The 27,767-nt window shown below is 41.5% G+C and overlaps 1 protein-coding gene across 1 annotated transcript in view; it reads left to right on the top strand.

Annotated features, from left to right (window-relative positions):
* ARHGAP42 (Rho GTPase activating protein 42) overlaps positions 1–26,106 on the top strand; it is a 283,518-nt gene extending 257,412 nt beyond the window's left edge. Inside the window, exons 19-24 of the mRNA XM_034758904.1 lie at positions 372–516; positions 2,524–2,904; positions 6,019–6,175; positions 8,696–8,758; positions 20,018–20,097; positions 20,335–26,106. Coding sequence (XP_034614795.1) covers positions 372–516; positions 2,524–2,904; positions 6,019–6,175; positions 8,696–8,758; positions 20,018–20,097; positions 20,335–20,423 — 915 coding nt within the window. The 3' untranslated portion in view covers positions 20,424–26,106. The remainder of the gene's footprint in view (positions 1–371; positions 517–2,523; positions 2,905–6,018; positions 6,176–8,695; positions 8,759–20,017; positions 20,098–20,334) is intronic.
* The last annotated feature ends 1,661 nt before the right edge of the window (positions 26,107–27,767 follow it).

The raw sequence follows: 27,767 nt of genomic DNA, 5'->3' as shown, positions 1-27,767 counted from the left end.
TGGGTTACTGGAATGGGAGCAATGTTAAACATCTATTGTATTTTCTATCATGTGTGCTCTGTTTACTTTATTTCTCTTAATAGGAACATTGAAAGTAAACTAGTTCAGTTCATTTTTTTATAGTCTTGTATCTGTCAGTTTCACGTGCATATTCTGAGGCACTAATCCAGTGCTGTAGTTCTTACGTTGAAAAATTAAATCAAAACAACAATCTATCTTCAGTAACTTTCATACAAAAATTCCTATTGACCTTTTTTTATATATACAACAAACCTATCAGGTGCAAGTGTAACTGGGTAAAATAAGCAGATTGTTAATCATAGCTTTAAAGAAAATGTAAGTTATCGATTGTGATTTTTTTGTACTTATAGATATTTCACACTGCACCAGACCCCAACATTCCTCTTCCCCAGCCTCAGTCCCGTTCAGCTTCCAGAAGATCAAGAGCAATATGCCTCTCAACAGGCTCACGCAAACCCAAAGGAAGATATACCCCATGTCTGGCAGACCATGATAGTAAGTTTATTCATACTGTTAGCTATTTACCTCTCTGTTCATGTCTTGTTCTTTAGTTCTCCTGGTTTTTAATTAGTAAGCAACGGTAATTGCTATGCTCCAGGCACAGTGGGTTCTTATTTGCAGTGGTCCTATGAAAAGTAACAATAAAGCGAGCAGACGTCAGTGTTGTTGAATGAGTGCTTTCCGTGCTCCTTTCACAGCATGTTCTGTCAAGCAGTTTTTATGTGGCATAAAGTGTTTGAAAATACATTGTGGTACGCTTGTTATTCCAAACTAACCACCAAGTGATTTGAAATGACCTTCTCCAGACTGCTAAAAAGAATACAAGTTTCGCTTTGTTTGCTTTTAATAAGATCTTGAAGATTGGAAATGGTATAATAGAGCATTTCACCTCATCAATAATAAGGTCAATCCAGTTGAGGTTAGTCTTGGCCAAAAGCTGTTACCATTAGACAGCTCTTCCGTGTGTGTGAAATGAATTATGTGGTCTCTGTCTAAGTCCCAGTAGACAGCTATCTATTCCACCAAAACCATGACACAGCTGTTGTTAATTGACACCCATGTTGGCAATTTTAACAAAAAGGTCAAGCACTGAATGGCATGGAGACTGAACTTTAAACCTAGTCTTCTATATGGATTTATAATTAAAAATAGAGAGGTTGGGGGTTTTTTTGCAGTAAATTGCCACCTAAAGTGATTCTTCATTTTCATATATACTCAAATAAAAGATCCCTCTTTATTCATTATCACCCACTTTTTTTTTTCTTAAATTACCATTAGGAGGGGTTGAATTTCAGTACAAATTGTAGTCAAGATTGAATTTAATCTGCTAAATGTTAGCATCTCCACTGGTATGAAATTGATTGCAAAAGAAGTTTTAGTTCTCATGGCTTCTCAAGGAGCCTTTATGTTACTGCCATAAAAAAGTAAATTCATAGATAAAGTTGTAAATGAATGGTGGAGTTTTTTTGTGCCTAGTTGTTGTACAAGTCTCCAAAGAAGGGGAGTTCGTGGGTACCTAACATCAACTTTTCAAAATTAGATACATGCAGATGCTTGTGTGTTCCTAACGTGTGCAGACACTCTAACTGGGTGTCTGCATGCACAGATGGCAAGCGAAGTGCCAGTTAAGAATCACCACTAAGACATGGTTCTTAGCTGTTCTTAGCTGCTACTCCAGCCTACTGGCCAAAGTAACTTCAGTGGCCTTTGTTTAATAAAGAATTAGGTGATTCCTACAGTGCACTGATGTGTAGCAAGCCCATATAGAACTGATTTCCATGTGCAGAGGATACACCAGCCCATGGACTGCTGCCACCCCACTCCTTGTGTAGAGAAGTTCCACTATTTCCAAAGGTCCCTTCTCATTCTTAAAACAGTTCAACCATATCTAAAATTAACACATTGTGCCCAATAAAGATGACTTTAACTTGTTTTAATGAGGCCTAATTCCTGGGTCATCTTCAGGTTAAATAGGAGAGCATGCTGAGAGCTGGGTCCACAGAGGCAAAGATGAACCTCCTGCTTCTGTTAATCCCAGGATCCAAGAGCCATATCTCCTGAGTCTTCAGCAGTGGGGTTGGAGAATAGGGAGCCAGAAGTAAAAAGTTTCCAGGGCTGCAATCTGTAAAGAGACTAGAAAGTTCAAACTAAAATAAAATAGTAGAAGTAGTTGCTGCAAAACAATAGAACCGGAGACTTTGGCATCAATCCGAGTCACATGAATTGTCGTGATAGCCTATGGCTGGAGCAGGCCACCAGAAGAATATGTGACTGCATCCTTCACATAGAAGGGGGGCATAAAACAGCTGCCCCATTGAAATGCAAATTAATCAAATATCCATTCTCTTTGGAGAATTATCATCTGCAAAAGCCATATACTAACGAGTTTGATGATTATTAAAGACTCCAGGGGCCACATATGCATTAGGAAAATGGACACTTTGAGAAAGTGTAATTTACACACAAAATGTCATTTTTCTTCTTTTCCCCACTCCTCTTCAGGTGATTCATACAGTAGTAGCCCAGACAGCACCCCCATGGGCAGCATAGAATCGCTCTCTTCTCATTCATCAGAACAAAACAGCACCACAAAATCCGCCTCATCCCAACCCAGGGAGAAATCGGGAGGAATTCCATGGATTGCATCTCCACCTTCTTCCAATGGACAAAAGAGCTCAGGCCTCTGGACCACAAGTCCAGAATCCTCCTCTAAGGAGGATGCGACAAAAACAGATGTGGAGTCAGACTGTCAAAGTGTATCTTCTGTCACTAACCCAGAGAATACATCTCCACCGATAGATCTGACCAAAAAAGGGCTTTATGGTCTGTCTGGGCTGAAAAGGTCTGCAGCTTCCTCCCTCAGATCAATCCCTTCAGCAGAAGGTAGGTCCTTGCATTAAGTTGTTCTATCAGGACACCACTGAGTTAAACATGCTGCACCAGAAAAAATTAAGTTAATCAAAAGGCTATTGAAATTCATTGATTTTGTTCATTTACTTTGGAATCTTTCCACCATGTTCTTTTGTTGTCCAGACATTTTTTGAGCAATATTTCTAAGGTGCCCTTCATTTGTGCCTTTTGCATAGTTTAGAAGGCATCAACCCTTCTCACAACTTGGAACAGTGGTCTCACCTCACCCAGCACTGCTTAATTACATGTAGGGCTGGAGTAGCTAGCCAGGATTCAGCACTCTCAGAGATGAGTCTTGCATCATGATTAAAGGTGACAAGACTTGGGTTTTGAATTCAAGTACATAGGGCTCTGGGCTGAGAACACCGAGTCCCTAGCACCCTCACTTTCACCACTTCAGGCTATATGCTCGCTTTGTTTTCAGCTGCATCTCATAAGAGGTCAAGACTGTTTCTACAATAACTGGATCTGAGATCATGTAGGATTTTTGTAGAACTCTACCAATACCTTGAATTGCAAGCTGAATTGGCAAGTGGTGCAGAAGGCTAAGCGCTGATGTAATGTGCTCTAGTCAGTGTGTCCTACTTAGAAGATGGCATTTCTTTAAGTGGCCCCAAAAGGGGCTCAGCAAGCATGTGGACAAGGGGGATCCAGTGGATATAGTGTATTTAGATTTTCAGAAGCCTTTGACAAGGTCCCTCACCAAAGGCAATTAAGCAAAGTAAGCTGTCATGGAATAAGAGAGAAGGTTCTCTCATGGATCGGTAACTGGTTAAAAGATAGGAAACGAAGTGTAGGAATAAATGGTCAGTTTTCAGAATGGAGAGAGGTAAATAGTGATGTCCCCCAAGGGTCTGTACTGGGCCTGGTCCTATTCAACATATTCAAAAATGGTCTGGAAATAGGGGTAAACAGTGAGGTGGAAAAATTTGCAGATGATACAAAACTATTCAAGATAGTTCCCAGACAGACTGCGAAGAGCTACAAAAGGATCTCTCAAAACTGGGTGACTGGGCAACAAAATGGCAAATGAAATTCAGTATTGATAAATGCAAAGTAATGCACATTGGAAAACATAATCCCAACTATACGTATAAATTATGGGGTATAAATTAATTGTTACCACTCAAGAAAGAGATCTTGGAGTCATTTTGGATAGTTCTTTGAAAATATCCACTCAATGTGCAGTGGCCATCAAAAATACTAACAGAATGTTGGGAATCATTAAGAAATGGATTGATAATAAGACAGAAAATATCATATTGCCTCTATCTAAATCTATGGTATGCCCACATCTTGAATATTGCGTGCAGATGTGGTCACCCCATCTCAAAAAAGATATATTGGAATTGGAAAAGGTTCAGAAAAGGGCAACAAAAATGATTAGGGGTATGGAGTGGCTGCCATATGAGGAGAGATTAATAAAACTGGAACTTTTCAGCTTGGAAAAAAGACGACTAAGGGGGGTTATGATAAAGGTCTATAAAACCATGACTGGTGTGGAGAAAGTAAATAAGGAAGTGCTGTTTCTTCCTTCTCATAACACAAGAACTATGGGGCAAATGAAATTAATTGGCTGCAGGTTTAAAACAAACAAAAGGAAGTATTTCTTCACACAAGGCAAGTCAACACGTGGAACTCCTTGCCAGAGGATGCTGTGAAGACCCAGACTATAACTGGGTTCAAAAAAGAACTAGATAAATTCATAGAGGGTAGGTCCATCAATGGCTATTAGCCAGGATGGACAGGGATGGTGTCCCTAGCCTCTGTTTGCCAGAAGCTGGGAATGGGCAACGGGATGGATCACTTGATGATTATCTGTTCTGTTCATTCCCTCTCGGGTACCAGGTATTGGCCACTGTTGGAAGACAGGATATTGAGCTAGATGGACCTTTGATCTGACCCAGTATGGCCGTTCTTATGTTGAAGTATAGCATATAATCTAGCCAGTAGGTTACAAAGGTGTGGCTGAACATGTCTGTGTGCTCACATGGAATGAAAGAAGATATTTTTGGCCACTTCTCCTGTTTTGGAATCCAGAAAGTGAGTCCAGTCCATCACAAGATGATTTCACAATACCTTGATAATTGACTGGGCATTGCCCTTAAAAATAGATACCAAAATAAGTCAATTTATTTATAATGTTGTGGATTACTAAAGTTAACACAATCATCGAGACAGTAAATTCTGATGGATTGAACATGAGATTTGGAACCAGGAACCCCTGAGTTCTACCTCTAGCTCTTCCACTGATCTGCTGTGTAGATTTGTACAGTGCTTAGCACAATGGGGTTATGTAGGGCTCCTAGGTGATAGATCATTTTGAGTAATTGTTTCCTCATCTAGAAATTGGGAACTTTATTAAGTAAAATCTACCTGCTTTGCAAGAAATGTATGAAATGTATTAGTCTTTATACAGTGCTTTGAAAATGTGAAGCACTGTATTATTATTACTATCATTATTATTATCCTATTACCTAAACCTGTGAAAGTCATATGTAAGAACAAAGCAGGTACAAGGACAAGGACATCTTTTTCAAAGGCTTCCTGGCTGTTATTACTGAATATTTATATAATATTACATTAGGGCCTTCTGTTTCTGACAGATAAAATCCAAACTATGCAAAGTTGATTTTATTTTATTAAGATATGGTAACAAAATAGTCATTTAAACAAGTTTTAATTTTCATCTACAAAAACCTCAGAAACCTGTTTTTGTTTGTTTGTTCTGTTTTTATTTGGGGGGGAGCTATTAGTATTAAACAGACAGGAGTCTGGCTTGTGTAGTGTTTTACTAATGGAGTTTTAGCATCATCAGTGTTCAGAAAACGTATTATATATTCATTGGTGCAGCATGAGAATCTTCCGCCTTCTTCAAAGTTTTAATATTATTCTCTCCATTTTTGGTGGTGATGCTTTTCTTGTTACCTTTCTGCTTGATAGGCTGTCTGTTCTCTTTCTTGGTAAGCATTGTCTCTACCTATTTTATTTCTTTTTAAAAATCCTGCTTTCTTATGTATGATATACATGTTATTAAGGCACACTGAAATCTTATTATATTCCCCGCATTCTGGTTGTTCCCTGTAGGTAACAAAAGTTGCAGTGGATCTGTACAGAGCTTAGCCTCAATTGATTCCAAAGATACACCAAAGGCTCCACTGAATCCTGAGTTGCCACCCAAAATGCGCAGGAGATTGAGATTGGATACTGCATCAAGTAATGGCTATCAGAGACCAGGATCCGTGTAAGTCATCAAGACTTAGTGGAGATTTGATGTATTGCATTATGTTCCCATACAAACTATCCTATACAGCTGGGTGAATGATGGGGAAAGTATTCATGAATATTTGATCAGATAAATCAAATGAAATTGTCATCTTTGAGAATTATTCATCGAGATTCGTAAACTCTGAAAACTAGGCAGATGGGGGCTTACCCAAAGTGTATTGAAATCAGTGGCAGAGCTCTCTGAATAATGGATTTTTTGGTTTATTGGCAGTTCTGAAAAATAAAAAAAAATGCTTTGAGTTGAACTGAAATCAAAATGTATTTGAATTTTTGGCTAATTGGTTTGGGTTGAACCAAGACATTTCATTTCATGTGTCGTTAATAAAAGCAAAAGAAATGAAGGGCTAGATTCACAGAAACAGAAGACAAGGGAGTGACACTTATAACCTTTAGCCCAGAGGTTAGGGCACTCACATGGGATGTGAGAGACCCAGCTTTGAATCCCTGTTTTGGAGCAGTGACTTGAATGCAATTTTCTCCCCTTCTAGGTGAGTGCCCTAAACACCAGACTATAGGCTATTCTAGTTCTGGGGTCTCTCAGTCTCTCCTGTTGAAGCTGTTCCACTTTGTATAAATAATTAAGAAGTCATCCCAGAGCAGGGACTGGAACCTGGGTGTGTCCCCTCATATGGGAATACCCTAGCCACTGGGATGTAGAGTCATTCTCACTCTCCCAGTGACTATTCAAGTATTTTGCACAAAGTAGAACATCTTCAACGGGAAAGATTGAGAGATGCCCCCCTCCCCCAAAATACCCTATATCTTGGTGATGGAGGGCAGTCACTCTAGAGGGAGAGACCTGGGTTCAAACCCCTGCTCCAGAGCAGGGATTCAAACCTGGGTTTCCAGCATCCCAAGGGAGTGCCCTAACCTATAGGTTAAAGGTGATAAGCGAAGGGCAGCACAACTGCCATGGCCTCCTCCTCCGGTGGCTTTGTGAATGATGCCCAAATCCTCTTGTGACTGTAGCCCGAAAAGTCGAAATGTTTCATTGTGACATTGTTGAAATGGTCTGTTTGGACATTTCCAAAAGTTTTTCTTTTTTGTTTTGTTTTGGCCAAAACAAATCAACAAGTATTCATCCGTGAAATGTTTTGGTCAATCTGAATCTTCATTTATTGGTGAAAAAGTTTCATCTGAAAAATTTCACCCAGCTCTAATCAGCGAAAGACCCCCATTGATTTAATCATTGGGTTTTGGATTAAGCCAATACTGAGGAGAGAAAATTAATCCATCGAATAAATTATTGGACTAATACTATTCAGCCAGCTCTAACATTATCTCTCTGCTTCTTCTGTGTTTATTATTTTAAGAGATCTAAATGCCACAGACTGTCCAGACGATATGTCAAGGAATAAAGTGTTATTCATCATCACCTCTTTCTTTTGACAGCCAGAAATCCGAGCAAGACAAATTTAATTCCTCTCTGAAATTGATGTGTTCCATTGCATGCATGGGTTAAATAATTTCTTTGTTTTTGATAAAGTAGCTAGAGATTTCTTGAGACGGAATGCATTGCAAAATATAAATGATTATTTTCACATAAACTGTGGGTTAAAAATGTTCTCTAGTGCTTATAGCACAGGACTGGCGGTCAGTGAACCCAGAAATGATAACACCCATTTTCCCTCTCCAGAAACTACATCTCGCTCACTTCAGGTTTATTTAGTGACAAGACATGAATATGAATTAAAAATTATGGGAATGTTTTGTGTTGCATTTTCAGCAGAGTTTCTTCCTGTTTTACCAATTCAGCAAGGTACTTTAGCTCATGCCTACCTTGAAACTGGTTGGACTGTTCATGTCCTTCAAGTTGGGCAGGTGCTTAAGATTCTTGCTGAACTGGGACCTAAGCTCAGCATGACTTGCTTCTTGGTTTCCTCCATTGTTTCTACATTTTTCAGATTGAAAAAGGGAGCACAGTCACTTAAAGAATCAAATACAGAATTTAAAATAAAAATTAATATTTTCTTGTCCGTACAACTAAAATTACCTTAGATCGGGGTTCTCAAACTTCACTGCACCGTGACCCGCTTCTGACAACAAAAATTACTGCATGACCTCAAGAGTGGGGACCAGAGTCTGAGCCTGCCCGAGCCCTGCCACAGGAGGGAAATGGGGGGAGCAAAGCCAAAGCCCAAGCCCCAGGTTGGGAGCCTGTAACCTGAGCCCTGCCACCCAAGGCTGTAGCCTTCGGGCTTTGGCCCCGAGCAGTGGGGCTCAGGCTTCACCTCCAGGAGATGGGGCTCAGACTTCACCCCCAGGAGGTGGGGCTTGGGCTTTAGCTTTGGCCCCAGGCCCCAGCAAGTCTAACGCCAGCCTTGGCGATCCCATTAAAATGGGATCACAGCTCACTTTGGGGTCCCAACCCACAGTTTGAGAACCACTACTTTAGATTATTAAAATTGAAATAACTCTATGCAGTTCATTGAAAGGGACAAGTTTAAAACCAGATGCCTCTTAACTCAATTTTCAGAGTGGCCGCAAGAGCCCAGTTGTTCGAAAGTGCTGGTTCACTTAAACAAACTTCTTCAGGACGGTAAGTGCCCTACACAATTGAATTGTAGTTAAAAATCAAAGCCATATGCTCTCAGAGACGGATGTGGAGGAGTGGGAAACAATACTTTGTACATTCCAAGGAAGCATCTCTTGCCATGCAAACATGCTCCCATGTGTCAGGCTCATCCTTTCTATACCTCTCATAGAAAGAGAGAGAGTTAGACCTTTGATTTTCTCCGTCCGCTGGGACAGTACCTGTACAGAAGCCGAAGACAGTAGACTGCCTCTTAGTGAAACTGCCCTTTCCAAACTTTAGCTTTGGATAAAAAGAATCAGGCTTGTTACTATTCTTCCCGCCATAGCTTCCTTGCTTCGGTTTCCATTTGGGGAAATCTGTGATCATCCCATGGGCCCTTTAGTTGTTTACACAGCCATTGGGATTTGTTTTCGTCGTGTCACTTTAATTATAGTAGAGCAGACATCCATTGCTTGGATGGCGTTCCTCTAGGAAGTGGAACCATCTCTATGTTGTCCAACCTCTTCTTCCTTCCATTCTGCTTTCTTTTTCTTTCTATTGTATTTCACTTCGGGCTTCCATACATTTCCCAACCACAGAGCTAGATTAAAGGCAAATAAGCAGTTCCAGATCCAGCACCAGGAGAGTGCTCAAGCACCATCAGAAGATGGCTCAGGGCTAAGGCTAAGATTTTGTCATGGTTATTTTTAGTGGACAGGTTGCAGGCAATAAACAAAAATTCACAGAAGCCAGAGACCCGTCCCTGGCTTTTACTAGAAACACCTGAGGTGGGGGGGGAGAAGAGAAAGCGCCATGGGGACTAGCACCTGCTCCTGCGGCAGGGGCTGACTGCTGCTGCTCCAACCCCAGGAGGGCTGACCCAACCCCAGCCGCTGCTCTGCCAGGCCGGGGACTGCTGCTCTGGCAGTTCCAGGGCTAGCCGCCAGTCAGCTGTTCTGGAGGCCCCAGAACTGGCCACAGGTCAGCCCCAGGGCTGACAGCTGCTCCAGCCCTGCCCCAGAAGAGGTAAGTCACAGTTGTCCCAGAAAGTTCCGGAATCTGTGACCTCCTTAACAGAATTGTAGCCTTACTCATGGTCCCTTCTGCCATGATTTTATAAGAAATCAGCGAAGACTTGGTGGTAAGACTGAGCGGCACTTACTTACATAATTACAAACCTAAGACTGTTAAAGAAATTAAATGTATATTTTATATCTTACTTCCCCCCACCCTTCCTGTCTACCTTGTCTTTATTGTAAGCACTTTGAGGTAGTGAGACTTCAAGAGCTCAATCCATTTAGCTTAAAGAGAAGGTTAAAGGGTGACTTGACGACAGTTTATAAGTTACAAAATGAGGAACATGAGAAACAAAAATTTGATAGTGGACTCTTCAGTCTCGCAGACGGAGAGATATCACGATGCAATGGCTGGAAGTTGAAGCTAGATGAATTCAGACTGGAAATAAGGTGCAAATATTTAACAGTGACAGTAAGTAATTATTGGAACAACTTACCAAAGGTTGTCATGGATTCTCCATCACTGGCAATTTTAAAATCAGTTTTGGATTACATAAGAACGGCCATACTGGGTCAGACCAGAAGTCCATCTAGCCCAGTATCCTGTCTTCCTACAGTGGCCAATGAATGCCAGGTGCCCCAGAGGGAATGAACAGAACAGGTAATCATCAAGTGATCCATGCCCTGTGATCCTCTATCCCCTGATTTTAAGAAAATATACTCTAGTTCAAACATGAATTAACTCAGGAAACTTCTACGGCCTGTATTATACAGGAGGTCAGACTGGATGATCACAGTGGTCCCTTCTGGCTTTCCAATTTATGAGACTGGGATCACAGCCACCTTTTTGTGTAGCACTTAGAACAACAAGACCCTGAGCCTAATGGGACCTCCGAGCAATAGAGTAACAGACATATAACATCCAATAACAATCATCCATGGAACCGTAGGGGCTGATGTGAAACTGGCAAGCAGGCAGGCACCAAAATGCTTAGTAACTTACAGTCTAGGTCTGACAGCTGACTGCCACCCAGCAGGTGGCAGGATCCAATTCAAGAGAAAGCTGATCAGTTTGAGTTGCCAGGGCCTTATGATGTGACGGGAGGGAGGGAGGGAAAAGGCAGCAGCATGGCTGAGTCGGGTGGGGCACAGATGCTTGTTTTGTGTGGCACACAAGCTGAAGGAGCCTCGATAGAGCCCTGCTTTGCTGTTCTCTGGCAATCTACCTCTACTCTGCTCCTTCTCCTTCCCACTGTGTGTTGCTCCCCTTCCTCCCTCCTGCTCAGTTCCCATTCTGTTGTACTTGTATATAAACCACATAAGAAGCAAGAGTCTGACAAAGAAGAAAGTAGCTGTGCAGCTTCATAATGGGGGTGGAGGGCAAAGGATAGATGGCAAAGGAGGAAAGGCTTGACAGGCTTAAGAGCTCCTCTATCCAGTCTTCATAAGAAAGCAGACTAGTGACAATAACAAGGAGAATGAGAGGTCAGCAGACAGAATGAGGAAGGAAGAGATAAAAGGTGGCTCAGCTGTTACCGCAGTGCTGTTTGAGTCAGACCAGCCTCTGCAACAAGGGAGCAGTCAGAACCAGCTCTTGCTTAAACCTGCATGCGTGCTATGCACATGAGGGCCAAACTGAGCCCTTAAAGCATTCTTCTGTCTCTTTGCTCCACTGAAATCATGTAAATATGACCTGTCTCACACCACAAGTTAATTTTCTTGATCTCTCCATAATAGCCTACTAGAAAGAGTATGTGCATTCATAAAAATACAAATATATGGATCATTTTAACAGAGAAGGGGGGAAACACAGACACACGTATGCAGGAATTCCAGCAGTAAAAGTATGGTAAACTCTGACTTTACAACGTTACTGCCACCTTCATCCATTCATCCATATGAAGTGTTTCTGGAGTGTATATTGCTTGGTATCTGAGCTTTGAGATCCGATGTCCTTCTGTAAGTTAGTACAGGAATCCACGCTGTTAGCTCATGCATGTAAATGTTGCAGTGTTAAAGGGGCACTATGCATTCTGTTATAAATGAAGCTGCAATACAGTGTGTAATTCAGTTTCTAAAATTTGTGTCTGCCAAGTAAAACTTGGCCGAATATGTTCCACCATGAGGCTTTGGCCCTGCAAACTGCTCTGCACACACAGACCTCAATTCCCAGGCCAGTCAGTGGGGTTCCCCAGAAGTCTTCTCACACAGATCAACTTCCAAGATCAGGACCTAAAACAAGGATTCTTTCCATTTCCTCACCATGGTTACAAAGTTCAAAAAAACAAACAAACAAACAAAAAACAACCAGAAGCCATTTTGGACGTGAAAAATAAAATGTTGTTGAATGTGGTGCTCATGTGTAGCATCACGTTTTGGTAGCCCAAGAGAATAAAGCGTGCACTCTACAGAGCAAGCTGCAGAGCGCCACAGGCTTCCCACACACCAGTCCCCCAAGGGTGTCATCCCTACACTGGGGCTGATTAAGAGTGGCTCAATCTCTGTGTCCATTGAGTCCATGAGGAAGGAGTTGGACAATTCCCGACAACTCATTTCACATAAGCCACCAAACAATCATCAGATAGTAACAGCTTTTGGTCCTGCTAAAGTAGAACCAGCACCTAGAGGAAAGCCTCTATTCCATTATTAATCTCTGGAATCACCAGTGTCCCTTGCTTCCAGATTTTCAACTACTTTTTCCCGATCCAGGATCCAGCCTCTAAATAGCTACATTGCGATTTGTAGATTCTACCGCCTGAAACAAAACGTTGTCATCTACACAATGGTTGACATTTTCAAAAGCACCTAAGTGATTTAGGAGCACAAGTCCCATCGACTTTCATTTTCCAACAGGTGTCTGCAGATTGTCTCCTTTACTATCACTCTTGTGATCTGGACATGCTTAATACCCTTCCTAGAAACAGCATTTTCACCTCTTCTTCCTAGGTTGGTCAGCTATAATGTACCCCCGCCATGAACACCCCTCTGTTGCTTGCTTCCTTTATCTTAAACCTGTGTACTGTTTTCAGCTATACATAAACATGTGTCTTCCGCAGTTAGGGTGACCAGATGTCCCAATATTATTGGGACCGTCCTGATATTAGGGGCTTTGTCCTATATATGCAATTATACTCCCCACCCTGGGAAAAAAAAGTGTCCTGATTTTTCACACGTGCTATCCATTCACTTTATCCACAGTGGCATCAGTTTGATTAGATCTCTTTATTCAGAGAGCAACAAAATGAGTGTTCTAAATTAGTGCATTTTGGTAGGCAGAATATATGCCCATTCCCAGATCTTTACTCAGATTTTGATAACTCTCTCCCTCATTCCAGTCCCAGCTGCATTTTTGCCTCTCCATCCTCACTCTCACTACTTTCCCCTGTCCCTCAAACCTAGCTTTAAGGATAAGCTATCAATCTGGTGGAGCACCCAGCTATCAGGCCATGGTGTATCCCTTTGCTCCATAGTGGATCTAATCCCTGTCACTGATGTATAATACCCATGACAGAAAAGCAGCGTAGTTATTATTTCTTTATGCATATATTGCTGTATTGCCCACCAGCCCCAATGGGGATTGAGGCCCCGTTGTGATAGATGTTGTACAAAAATACATAGAGAAATAGTCCCTGCCCCGAAGAGCTTACAGTCTGGGAAATAGTATCAAAGGGTTAGCCGTGTCAGTCTGGATCTGTAAAAAGCATGCATCTGACGAAGTGAGTATTCACCCACGAAAGCTTAAGCTCCAATACGTCTGTTAGTCTATAAGGTGCCACAGGACTCTTTGTCGCTTTTTAGTCTGGGAAATGTGAGGTTTCCTGTTCTCTAGCTTTCCATTAGGGGCACACAGCACTCTTGGGGGCTCAGGTAAATGAGAAGCTACTGACCGGAGTGAATATCATGGCATAGAGGTGACCAGAATTGCACGAGAGAGAACAGCCCAAAGAATGAGAGAGGGTGCAGTGATCATGATTTCATCTGAGTTGGCAGCAAGGTCCTGGGGGAACAGGCTCAGGTTTTGAATCAATGTGGCTTGGTAGTATGATGTCTAGGGAAGGGGGAGGACCTATGTTCCCTTTTGCGTCTCTTCCTTGCTATGTAATTAAACATATCCATCCAGTTGTCATCATTGTCCTCTTGCTTCTGTGCCTTATTTCACATGTCCTTATACACCTGGAAGCCACGTACCTCCACACTCTGTTCTCCTTCAAGTTCTACCTTAGACTGTACCTCAAGGCCTATAAATCCATGTCCTATAAATCCATGCAAAGAAGCATTACCTAATCAGTTGTCTGACAGTCCTATACAAAGCGTAACACTTTAAAAGAATCCAAACAAAATCTCTGGCACTAACAATTGCATCCCATTCCTTTCTTTCATGTGTACGTTGTCTATGTAGACCACATTTCTTTAGCGCAGGAATCTAACACTTCAGGCTGCCTATAAAGTGCCTAGAGAGATAAGGTGGGTGAAGTAATATCTTTTATTAGACCAACTTCTGTTTGAGAGAGACAAGCTTTCAAGTCACACAGAGCTCTTCCTCAGGTCTTTTACTCAGAATGTCATAGAGAATTACAAGGTGGGACAGATTGTTTTGCATAAGTAGTTAGAGGAAGCGGGGGAAAGGCAGCTTGGGTTTGGGGGGGGGGAGGAGTTGTTAGTGGGTTATAGGTTGCTGTAATAAGCCATGAATCCAGTGTCACTGTTGAGTCCATGGTTTTTAGTGTCAGCCAAAGTTATGAATTTAAGCTCCCAGGCTCGTCTTTTGAAGGTATTGTGCAGGTTCCCTTGGCAGATGAGGACTCCTGGTCTGTGAGGAGCTTGCTTTTGATGATGAGCTTGGAGGGGCGGGGGCTTTGGCACCATGCAATAATCAATAATATTTTGATGATCTGCTGAGATTTAGATAATCACCCAAATGTTTTGATGCCAATAATCATAAACTCATCATTAGGGATTCGGGAAAAATGTAAAAGTAGGCCTGAAAATGGGGAGTGTCATAGGGCAGCCCCTGCCTGGAGTGCCCTCCTGTGGCAGGCCATGGCATGACAGGCACCCTTGTTTCAGTTTCCCCTCTCGGGTGACCCACTAATTCTCTTCAGGCTTTCTTGTTTCGATACTGCCCTTCCTGATTTATTACAACAACATAATCCATAGCAAAAGTCCCAAACATGTAGTCCATTTCTCACCCCAGCACAAGCAGTCATTAAAACTCAAGACACCTCGTCCCTTGATGCCCCATATACATTCAACCATGCCTGGACTCTGTCAGTCCTCTCCTGTCCTTGTACCAGGACAGATTTCCGCTCTTCCCACTGGGAACCCCCACAGAGTTTCGTGTGGGAGCATCTTTGCCAGGAGAGCATCCCTCACTCCCCTAGCCCTCTCATGTTTTCTCTGGGTCCAGCTCACCGGCTTTGAAGATGTCAGAAGTTAAGCTCCTCCGCTGCTCTCCTTCCTTCAGTCCTCTCCAGCCCTTGGCTGCAGTTCTCCAACTTAGAGCCAGGAGGCAGCTCCCTCTGCTGCTACTCCTCCAGCCTTCAGCCCTCTCCAGCCCTCTGGCCCTGGTTTTTGTCTTGGAGACACCAGCCAGAAAACCCCTCTTGCTGCTCCCCTGCCTTCAACCTGTCCCCAGGAACCACCCTTCTGTTTCCCTCTAAGACCACTCCAGTCCGCTGGTCTTTGCCAGTGCCCACCTGCCCTTCCTGACTGAACCAGCCTGCTGTGACTCACTGGGACTTTCTGTCACTGGCTCTCTCTCTGTTCCTTGATATCTCCCAGCTGCTGCCCTGCCCTCTTCATTGGCTAAATGGAAGCACCTGCTCTGGCACAGGGGAGCTGACCTACTTTATTTACTGGGGCCTGCCACCCTATGAGGGGAAGACAAATGTATTCTCCGCTAGGTAACCTGTTCAACTCAAGTTAAGGAAAGTGAACTCTTAGGAGAGGTAGATGCCATTATCTAACTCTTCTATGCACTGAACGGCATGAGTAACTCTCTTCTTCAAAATAATGTTAGTCCTTTTAAGAGCCTCACTATAGATGATATTGCTATTTTCACACCCTCTTCGACTGGCAGCATTGGTTGAAAGAAAGCATTAGCACCACTGGAGAGCATGTCCCTCTGCGCAGTTGCACACAATAAGATTACCTTGAGCCGTGAAAGCTTGATAACACATTGTGACTGGACAGTACCATCATAGGAAAACGATATCTTAATAATCACAAAATGTGATGGAGATTGAGGGAATAATCAGGAGCCTGAAAATTAGTCAAAAAGTCATGGGAATATATTTCTAGATTAGGCCTATCCCTATGCTATTTCACGCACACTGTTTTATTTGTACATGACATCAGTGGAGTATAATTATTCTGTATGTCAAGAATAATAACAACAAATTAAGATAAGAAGATCACTTGAAGAAACTGTTAATTCAAGCAAACTTGCTCACACTTGACTGCATTTATATGACTGTGCAGTCAATTAATTGCTGCATTTTGTTCACTCATTTTATAGGTGCAATGACTTGACACTCGGGTCCCTACAAACTTTCTCTTAATTGGAGAATGCAAGACTGACACCCTATTTTTTTCTCAAATTTATTTCATTTTTGGAGATTAAACATCCCTCCATTCAGCTGAAATTGGTATATTTCACTAAACATAAGAAAGTGCCAGAGAAAGAAAGAATTGTATTTATTCCACTTATCTCATTTTAACACCACAATAAAAATCAACATCTTCTGACTCCAGGAAAGCTAAATAGCTTATTTCTCCACACACACACTCCACAAACATTACCATTTCTTCTCTCTCTGTTCTTAGCTTCCCCTTCTCACTGTAGCAGTTGAACTCTTAACCTTGGTTTAGAACACAGCCTGACTGGTTTACAGCCTTACCAAATACAGAGAGTATTGCATATTATCCATGTGTTTATAATCATCTCTGTGGTTTATTAAATTCAGTAGAGGATACCTTAGATTATCTGGGTTTTGGTCTCATGTTTGTATTATGTATAGTTTTATGGTTAAGTGATACGGGAAATAGATATTTTGTGGGAGAACTATGAACATACTTACCATAAATGTTTATAGAGCTCTTTATCATATCAAATTAAAGAGGAGGGCTTGTGGTTAGGACACCACACTGGGACTCTGTAGATAAGAGTTCAGTCCCAGACAGGTCCCGGACTTCCTGTGTGATCTTAGACAAGCTATCAGATCCTCTTTGCATCAGCTGTGTAAGAGGGGTAACAAAACTTCCTTGTTTGTCTTGTCTGTTTAGATAGTCCCTGCCCTGAAGAGCTTACGATCTCTCACTGTGTGTTTGTACAGTGCCTACAACACTGGAAGCACCAATCAAAGTTGGCTCCGCTAGGTGCTACTAGAATACAAATAATAGCATCAACAGGGAGGCACGATCTGTTTTTCTTCTGAATGAGTTCAGGGTTTCTCTTCCTTGCTAGAAATGAGAGGCAGAGATATCATCTGGAGTGGTGTGCTGTCCTCTTTACCACCATCACCACACAAAAGGGGCTATGGTCAAGGTTTTCAAAAGTGTCTAGTGCTATTGGGTGTCAAACTTGAGACCCCTTAAAAGGGCCTGATTATCAAAAAGTGCTGAAAATCAGGCCCCTTTAAGGTGCCTTGAAGAGGACACCCAAAAACTGAAGTATGAGCTTTGTGAAAATCCATTCTATATGCATCCGAAGAAGTGGGCTGTAGCCCACGAAAGCTTATGCTCTAATAAATTTGTTATTCTCTAAGGTGCCACAAGTACTCCTGTTCTTTTTGTGAAAATCTAGGTCTGTGCTGACTGGAATTTATTAGAGAGACAAGGTGGGTGAGGCAATATCTTTTATTGGATCAACTTCTGTTCATGTGAGAGACAAGCTTTCAAGCCACACAGAGCTCTTCTTCAGGTCTCTGAAAGGTACTCCGAGCCTCATAGCTAAATGCAGGGTGGAATGGATTGTTTAGCATAAGTAGTTAGCTCATATTCTAAGGGACATTCAAGGTAGAGAGGCCCGTTAACATCTCTGCAGTCACAGGACAAAAAGAAGGGGGTTAGTGGGTTACAGATTGTTGTAATAAGCCATAAATCCAGTGTCTCTGTTCAGTCCATGATTTTTAGTGTGTAGCAGAGTTATGAATTTAAGCTTCCAGGCTTGTCTTTTGCAAATGTTGGGTGGATTTCCTTTGAGAATGAGGATTGATATGTCAGATATAAAGTGATTGCTTTGTGAAAAGTGTTCGCCCACCCACAGGTGTTAGGGAGTTTTTGTCTTCTATCATTTCCTGTGCAAGTTCATTCAAGAGCATAGTTATTGTCTGGGTTCATCCACATAGTTGTTATTAGGGCATTTAGAGCACTGCATGAGGTACCTCACCTGTTGTGTTAGGAATGTGCAGGATCCATGGATCTTGAAAGGTGTGTTGTGGGGGGTGTAGCAGTGGAAATATTTCTGCAGGTTTTGCATCTGTTGTTCTGGTAGGGTTTGGTGCTGCTTTGAGTGGGTGTGTCCTGGTCAGTGGGGAGCTTGCTTCTGATGATGAGCTTCGAGAGGTTGAGGGATTGTTTGAAGGCAAGAAGAGGGGGTTCAGGAAAGATTTCTTTCAATATAGGGTCCCCATCGACTGTGGGTTGTGTTTGTTTGATGATACCCCACATGGGTTCCAGTTTGGGATGGTAGGCGACAACTAGGGGTGTGTGGTCGGAGGGGGTTCTATTTCTGTATTGAAGCAGGTTCTCCTGGAGTATTTGGGTGTCCTGTTTCATGGTGCAATCTACTTCTCTGATGCAGTGTCCTTGTTTGGTAAAGACAGTTTTGAGCGTGTTAAGGTATATATCCTGGACTTTCTCCTCTGATCATATTCTGTAGTATCTGAGTGCCTGACTGTAGATAATAGATTTCTTGGTGTGTTTGTGGTGGTTACTGGATCTATGAAGGTAGGTGTACTGATCCATGGGTTTCTCATATATGGTTGTCTGTGGGGTTCCATTATTGAAGCTGATTGTCATGTCCAGGAAGTTGATGCTAGTGTGGGAGTGTTCCAGAGAGTAAGAGTGCCATGAAGGAATATCAGAACTCATAAAAGCCATCCTCAAACCACTCACCACACAAAGGGCCAGCTTCCTCCAAGACACAATCAACTCCTTCCAGAAAGTCCACTACATTAGCAACCTCCATCCGAACACCAGCCTCGCTACCATGGATGTCACTTCCCTATACAACAATGTCTCTCACAATGACACCATAGATTCCTGCCTCATATATTTATAAGACATGGACAGTCCTCAGATATACACCCTGACTCTTACCAAATTCATCCATTTCATCCTCACCCATAACAATTTTAAATTCAACAACAAACAGTTTGTCCAAGCCATGGGAACAGCCGTGGGTACTAGGATGGCTCTGCAAAATGCCAGCCTCTTCATGGACCACCTTGAAGAAGAATTTCTGGACAAATGCATCATGAAACCAATGATATACATGAGATACATTGAAGATATTTTCATCCTCTGGACAGACGGTTTAAACTCAGATTTCCACCACAACTTCAGCAACCACCACCCGTCCATTAAACTCTCTCTGGAACCCCTATTGGGGGAGGGTTCCTTCCTTCCTAATTCCTACAGGGGTGCATGGAGCTCCAAAAGTGGGTGTGGAGGAGGCAGGGGAATGGCTGAACCATCCTTCTACATCAGTCTGCACAGCACCACTGGCACACAGGGTGGAGCAGAGAGGTCCTTAATGTGTAAATTGTGTCCACCTTAATATAACCTTCTGAGTTCACTAATTTCATTTCATGGGAAGAAAGTCGGGGGGAGTTATTCTGACAAATTAAAATCTACCACAGATGGTATATTAGATCATTGAGTCAACGTTCTGACTGGGAAGAAAGTGCTATCGATAATCTCCAATTTCATCACAAACTGCAGTACTTTTACATAACACATGACGTCTTGAACAAATTTATCCTCACCTCACCTCAGTGTGGTGGGCGATGCCCATAAATTTTGATATCTCTACTTAGAGCTGGGAAAAAATGAGGTACAAAGAAGTTACATGACTTGCCCAAGGCCTTACAGAAAATCATGTGCAGACATGGAGTTAGTCTAGATAGATTCCTGAGTTTTCTCTAGAACTCTGTCAGGATTCCCTGTTTCCCAGCTCAGTGCTGACTATTCTGCTTCTCAGATTTTAAAATTCATTTTTTCCCCCTTTTCTTGTTTGTAACAAACTTATATTTTGATCTTTCAGACAAGCCAAAGCCATGTATTCCTGTAAAGCTGAGCACAGTCATGAGCTGTCCTTCCCACAGGGGGCGATATTTTCAAATGGTAAGATGTATTAGATAGTCTTCCTATACACACAATATTTAAACATAACTACATCTGTGAGATAAGTCAAGAGATTTTCACTTCAAATTTAATGTTTATATCTCTATTAATCTGATGTTGATCTTTTATAATGATGTTGATCTTTTTAATTCAAACATCTGGGATAAGGATTAAATTTAACTATAACAGATTTTAATATATATTATATATTTTTATTTATTTATTTATTTATTGCAGTGTACCCATCAGTGGAACCAGGCTGGTTAAAAGCAACGTATGAAGGCAAAACAGGACTAGTTCCAGAGAATTATGTTGTCTTCCTCTAGTAATCTTTAGTGGACAGCAGTATCTTCATGGTATCCATGGTAACAAATAATAAGCACTATGATTTTATCTGACACAGATGTGGGGATCAGCCCGTTAGCAGAGAGTGGTAGATTTTCTTCAAATTCTGCAAGGGCAAATTAGGTAGCGCCCTATAAATGGAACAGGACATAATGAAATAGTTAACAGTTTTTTGTACTGCAGATGGTACTCTGTTTAAATAACTTCCATTGTTTGTAACACAAGCATGTTGCATATTTCTTTTATGGATAAGGAACAGTTGAGCAATAAAATCAGAAAATTAGCTGCAGAACATGTCAGACCTGAGATATTGCTCAACCAGCATGAAATTCACAGGCAATGCACTCTGCCGATCCTTACAATTATATTGTTTTACATGTAAAAAATTATATATTTGTTCATAAAGCAAGATATATTTCTATGATCTCCCTTCCGCATTAGAAAACTTGATTCTGAGACTGGTCCCAGTCATTTCATGGAAGAAGTTAATCTGCCATAAAAGCAGAGTTTTGAATCTCTTGTTATGCAACGAGATCACAGTATACAGATCCAGTAATGTATGTAATTTATATAACTGATAACCAAATTAGATTGTACACTGATTAAGCAGTAAGTCCTCTTTCAAAATGTGACCTTTTTAAAATCATTTAATTCAAATATTGTACAGATTTATCTTATTTCCTCCTTGCTTTCATCAGTTTGTTTTATCAATATAATTAATATTAATAATAAATTATATGTCTAGCATCCATCTTCCCTAAGACATTCTCGGCTTGTCTCAAAAACACAACCATACCAAACAAAGAAGTACTGAAAGTAAAATGATGGGGAAATGTGTGAGGTTAGCAACAAAGAATGAAAATAAATCTAAAACCTGAAATAAAACATAGCAGAGTCCCACAATGCCATTAAGACACCCAAATTGTTTTTCAGATTTTCCACCGCATACAAGACAAATGACCTATGAAGTGTCTAGTTTTATAAGCTATGATTTCTAAAGGCTGCTTTTAGCTGTAAAAAGTATCTGACATGAGATAAACTTTGATTATTTTGTTAAGTTTGAAATACAGTTTCCTCAGGATTTCACTTAGTTATTTGACAACAGTTCCAAAACATGATGATAAAACCGCTTGGTATAGAAATTTACAAATAACCATTAATTACTCCAGCTGGAACTAAAAGGCAGTCATTTTCTAACTACTGACATTAAATTTTGTGTGAGTTTTCCCATCAAAGTACAATGGCTTGTATTAATAAAAGGCTGTAATAAACAGTGAGGGCACAGGCACTTTATCACAGAATAACAATCCTTTACAAAGAGAACAAAGAACAGAAATCAGAAAAGCAAGAGAGTAAACAGTAAGCAAAGCATATGTCCAAGGCAGACACTCTGCTTGCTGAAAGAATGACCATAGAGTCCAGTCCTGAAGGCCTTATTGGCAAAACTCCCCTTGAATTTGGACATCCCCAATTAGTTAATCGACAGAGCTGCTAACTTGGTGAATCCATTCTGGGGAGTCAGTACACCGTGACCTCAAAAACCTACACTGATGTCAACAGAACCACCCATGCGCTTAAGCCACTGGCTCAATCAGGGCATAGCTCTTTATTGAACTGCTCCAGGAAAACTGCAGTAGCTGCATGGCCAGGCAGCATGTACTATTCAAAGCAAAATCATTTCAGCACTACATGAACACATTAGCAGCTGAGCTCATTGCTGTTAGTGCTACAGGAAGAATTGCCTCTCACACAGACTCTCCTGCATATTAGCTCTGTCTCCAGTAACAGTATTAAATATTACAGGTGGGCAGGGCAAGGTAATTCCATTATGTCGAGGGTTTAGATATTTCTAAATTAGGTTTTGTTCCGATTCAGAATGAAAACCCCACGTTTTGACGTTTTCTGCAAATTGGCATGGCGCCCCGGCTCCAGGGCACTCTGCCTGCTGGCCTGTCCTGGAGCTGCAGACCCTGGAAGCCCAGGGGTCTCCAACTCTGAGACAGCACCCCTGGCAGGCTGTCCTGGATCCACAGCCCTTGGAAGCCCAGGCTTCACAGCAGCTCACCAGGCAGGGTTTCCTCAGACCTTTGTTGAAATAAAACCGTCTCCATGCAACATTTTGATTTTGACAACCAACAAAACGTTTTTCTCCGTGTTTTTCCTACCAGCTCCATTAAGTATATTAACCCTTTATTTACCAAAATAGTGGGCACTGCTTCCTTAATGGGTTAAATAGGAGCTTTTCCCAGGGCTGAAAACTTTACCAAGCTATTAAACACTGCCAAATTTTCCGGCACTTTCCCTGGAAGTCTTAGTAGGCTATCTATAGCCAATAGTCTTTCAAAAGTAGTGTATCTCTAATAGCTTCTGTACCTGCCTCCTGGACAATGCAGTGGGAGTTGCTTACAGTGAGTCATTTCTTGACAGAAATTTAATTGTTGAAATTCAGGCTGGTGGCAAGAGCCATCTCCGCACTGAGAGCACCAAATGGAGCTCAGCATGGGGGGCTCTTGGAATCCTTTGCATGACACAGACGGAGACTTCCCACCAGCTTCAAGCAGGCTAGTAGGGGGTAGGTTGGAACCAGGCACTGGAGGTCAGACCATGGGATCGATGACTACAGTAATTCAATGACCCACAATAATTTGGGCTATTCATTCTACTTCACTATCAAGAGTTTCATTCTCGCCCAGTTCACTATCAACAGGTGACACCTCGTGTCATTAAGAGTGTTTCCTTGGTAGGTTGTTGTGAAGGATAATTCCAAAGCTGTCCCTGGACAGTAGAGGCAAATATCCTTCTGACGTATCTGTGTTCAGCACTGAAGTAAAGAAGGAAGAAGGCTCCTCAGCAGGTCAAAGCTTGCAGCTCTTAAGTCAGGCAAAATTCATGTCGACTTCAATGGGCACTTCCCCTGAGTCAGAGCTCTGAGACTTCCCTGTGTAATTAACCTCTGAAATTTCAACTTCTCTCATCCCATGCTGTGTAACATCCTGTTTGGCTGTGCTTGAAGGCTCCGTCCTACAGTGGTGGGATAACAAGGGGGTTGCGCCTTCTCACCATTCCAGGGAGAGGTGCTATCTGTACTCCTGGGGGTTGTTAGTGGAGAGGGAGGAAGGGCCCTGCTCAGGAGACTAGGACAACCAGTGACCCTAGCATGGAGTAGTGTCCCCAGTCATGCTGTCTGGCCTCTGTACAGGGCCGCAATGGGCTGGGGCAAAATGCTTATTTGAGCTATCTTTCCCCCACCCTGATTTCCCCATCAGGGCAATCATAATCTGGCCCTTTTTGTGCATCTCCTCTTGAATCCCGTGGAGATGAACGATTCCTTAAGCCCTTTGGAGAGACTTATCAGTCATGGAACTTTGACGGGGAGAGAGGAAGATCTTTTTTCCCCCTTTAGCCTAATATACTATGTGAGCCTTCTTCTCTTCCTCAGTAGTGTATGGTGAATAGACATGGGGTACCTAGGAATCTGTGAATCAGCCACTCTGCATCCTGCATATCATTTTAAAGGGACACAGCCACCTTTAGATTCACATTGCCATCTGAAAATGTTATTCCTGTGGTTTCTTACGAGTGACCCCTACCAGTACTTTAACTGAAAGAGATGAAAGGTATTTGTTTTTTATCTCTCTCTCTCTTACGTGGTGCAGTAAGTGAGCACTTTATGTGCGGTCAGTTTCTCTGCTGTGTTGATGGTACACACCCAGCCCCAAGCTTTGCAAAAAGGTGTTCACCAGTAGCAACAGCAGTAAAACTGGAACTGAAGAGACACGAGGAAGCAGTGTGCCTAGAGAGACAGGAACGGAGGAGAGCGTTGGGCCTGACCTTGTTTGGTAGTGGTGCTCCTACTCCTTCCCGAAACAGAGGAGCAGAAAACCCCTCAAGGTGTTTTAGAGCTTGGGTTTTTTAATTATTTTTATTATTATTATTTCCTTTTTGGTTTTTGTTTCAAGGATTTTTTTAAAGACAGTTTTTGAAGTCTGTTCTATCAGGAAATTAGTTAATTACAAAAAATTGATTGACTATGTCCCTGTATTATTATTTAAGAACAGCCCTGGATTCACTCTGTAAGCACAAGAAGTGTGTGGTAAATCTTCTGTATTTCCCTGCCAGTAAAGATGTAGCAATCTAGTCAAGACAACCACTGTTTGCAAAGTTGTAAGATTCACATTTGGTAGCATATGCTGACTGATATTAATGTCATGTGAAAAGCGTATGTCTGTGTATACAGTTTATATAATTAACTGTGTGTTTTAATTGTTAAGTCATTTGGTACTTATTGCAGTCTAACAAACTGACTCAAATTAATCAGCTGAAAGATTGTTATAGTGCCTGATAAATATGTACAGTATGTTAGTATTTTATATACAGGGTTTTTTAATAATGTTAATCAGAATGAAAAATGATTTTTCAGTATCATTTCTACAAGTTCAGTGTTAAAAGGTTCTTGCCACATTTTGGAGTTTTGAATACTGTGTGAGATGGTTTTTAAATTAAACTATAGTTTTGTGTCCTGAGAAATTTTTCCATTCTCCCTAGTGCTGTTTTAATGTAACTAAACTACAAGTGCATTGTTGAATTATTTCTGGAGAAGATGATGCACAGAATTGCTCACCAGAGCTAATTCGTGACAGTAATAAGTAACACATCAATCTTTTTACATTTCCCCTTGATATTCTCTATTTATTGTCTGTAATTGGAATTTTTTCCCCCCTCCTTTTAGGAAAGAAACCTTAGCAGGGGTGAAAGTAAAATTTAAACCATGCAGAACAGAGTAATTACAACAGCAAAAAAGCATTTAACACAGCAGTAATTTGTATACTTGTGCACTGGGCCCTGTTTCATATTCTACGTACTAGTATTGCATAAGAATAAATAGTGAGATCAAAAAAGTACATTAATCTGAATGTTTCCTGTGTTAGACCACCAATTCATGCACTTCTTGGGTAAGTGACAAGAAGATGACTCTCCTAATCAAAGACCATATCATGCAATCATAAGGCAACTCCTCAGCTGGTGTATATTGTCATAATTCACTGGCATCAAAGATGGAGCTCTGACAATTTACATCAGCTGAGGATCTGCCCCTCGGTATTTAAAAGGAAGTACCCATTGAAATCAGTAGGTGTTCTGCCGAAAAGTGGAAGATGTGATATGGCCCAATATTATCGTTAGAGTTTCTAAGATTTGTTTTCTCTAGTAAAGGATCCCCCATAAATCACCCCACCCACCAGGGATTAAACGCAGTGCATTGTCATTTTCCTCCAGATCACACAGCCCTGGTGGCTGCTGCTGTAATACCCCTTCAGGCATTGCCCATGCAAAACTGAGAGTGTTGACCTAGCTATTAACCAGGATAATCAAAATAGGTTGGGTCCTCCGTATCCAAGCAGCTGTTGCTGTGATTTTGCCTTCCAGCCATTGACGGTAATAACATAGTATTTGTTCTCCTGTATGTGGCAGCATTTCATAGGTTACTTGACTGTCTTTGTTGTTTTAAATGGTGCTTTCCTCCTTGGATACATTATTTGAAAGTCCTTCTGTATCTGAGCGTCCTGCGAAGCTTGTGTTGGGAACAGGGCCAGCTCCAGCTTTTCTGCTGCCCCAAGTGGCAAAAAAAAAAAAAAAAAAAGACGAGCGGCAGCACTTCAGCAGCAGCTCAATCACACCGCTTCGGCGGGTCCTCCCTCTCTTCCTCTTCAACGGCAATTTGGCGGCAGCTCAAAGAGGAAGAGAGGGAATGAGGGACCCGCCGCCAAATTTCCGCTGAAGACCCGGACGTGCCGCCCCTTTGAATTGGCCTCCCCAAGCATCAGCTTGCTACGCTGGTGCCTGGAGCCGGCCCTGGTTGTGAATCAGCATGAATCTTCTGGCACTGGCGGTCAGGATTTCCGAATGCTCTGAGAGTTTGGATTGCAACAAATATAAGGGTGTTTAGGCAGATCATACATTTGTGATTTCAATTCTGAATGATATTTATGATTATTTTGGCGGTACTAGAGTTTATAGAAGTCTTAGATATTATACTGTATTTTAATACCAGGAATTTATATACAATCAATAACATGGGAAAATAAAATATATTTTAAAAGTTACTACTAGTAAATTATCATATTGAACTTTTTGTTTGTTTTGTAGTGGGGTTTCAGTAATTATCTGCACTCTGTACATATCTACATGTAAATAATTGGCATGTTATTCATAAACTGGCTTGCTACAGTACCTGTGCTGTACTTTACACTGTATTTCATGAATTTAAGAAATATTTTTAAAAATAAAAAGCCTGACTACATGTTTTTTTTTCTTTATTATTTTTACATTTCCCATTCAGCCCATTATTTTATTCCATTTATTATTCCTATTCATCCGATTTATTTTTTTAATTTGGAGTGCTATTTTGTTATTCTTGCCTAGATACCACAATGACTGAATGCTACCTAAATATTATTTATGTAGCCATTTGATGTAGATGGTGACTTACAAACATGTTCACACTGTTAAGCAATGGACATATATAAAAATGCTAAATTCATAGTTCAGCAAATACCTTCTTGACCATAAAATCTTTTATCTGGGAAATCTGTAAGATGTGACTGAAGTGAACATGAGAAAATGGCACTTCACATAACAGAGAAGCACATCATTGGCTCATAACAAATAACAATGTTAACAAAATCTTAGTGTCTCTCATAATTATAGGCAGGTAGGTGTTTGGTGACATGGTACCGGCTGAAGTTCCTGTAGATGAGCGAGGTGCTGTAACTACTTTGGGGCTCACACGCCTCAAAATTTCCACAAGGATATTTGGTCTTGATGCCATCTTTGTACTGACATTTGGAGTGTGAATTGATGGTGGTAATAGCCCTTAAATTAACACCCTTTCTCTTGCCTGCCCAACAGTGGAGAGGCATTAGCAGGGAAGAGTGAATGTAGGTGGAAGAAAAACAGTAGAAATGGGGACTGAGTTGAGGTTGGGGGAAGAAGAGCAGAGAGAATCTGTCCTCTGAAGAACCTCTGGTATTGATCTCAGCAGAGTTACTCCTGATTTGTACCAGTGTAACTGAGAGGAGATTTGGGCTCCAATGTCTTATCTCTGTGAAAAGACACTTTGATAAAGTACCAAAACAGGTATTTAAAATGAAAACTAGTGAAGTTGCTCCTATAAGGTCCCTCTTCAAATCCCAGCAATGAAGGATTCTCCCACAATGAGAAGTGGGAAGTAAATTAAGCAAGTGATTGTATATCATGAAGTACATCACAAATATGTGTTGCAAGGAGATTCTCCAAATACCTTTGTCAGGGCTGTTGGTATGCTCACA

This window comes from Trachemys scripta, chromosome 1 (genome assembly GCF_013100865.1).
Source record: "Trachemys scripta elegans isolate TJP31775 chromosome 1, CAS_Tse_1.0, whole genome shotgun sequence".
NCBI lineage: Eukaryota > Metazoa > Chordata > Testudines > Emydidae > Trachemys > Trachemys scripta.
Note: the sequence above shows the minus strand (reverse complement) of the source record. Positions and strands in the feature narration are given on the sequence as shown.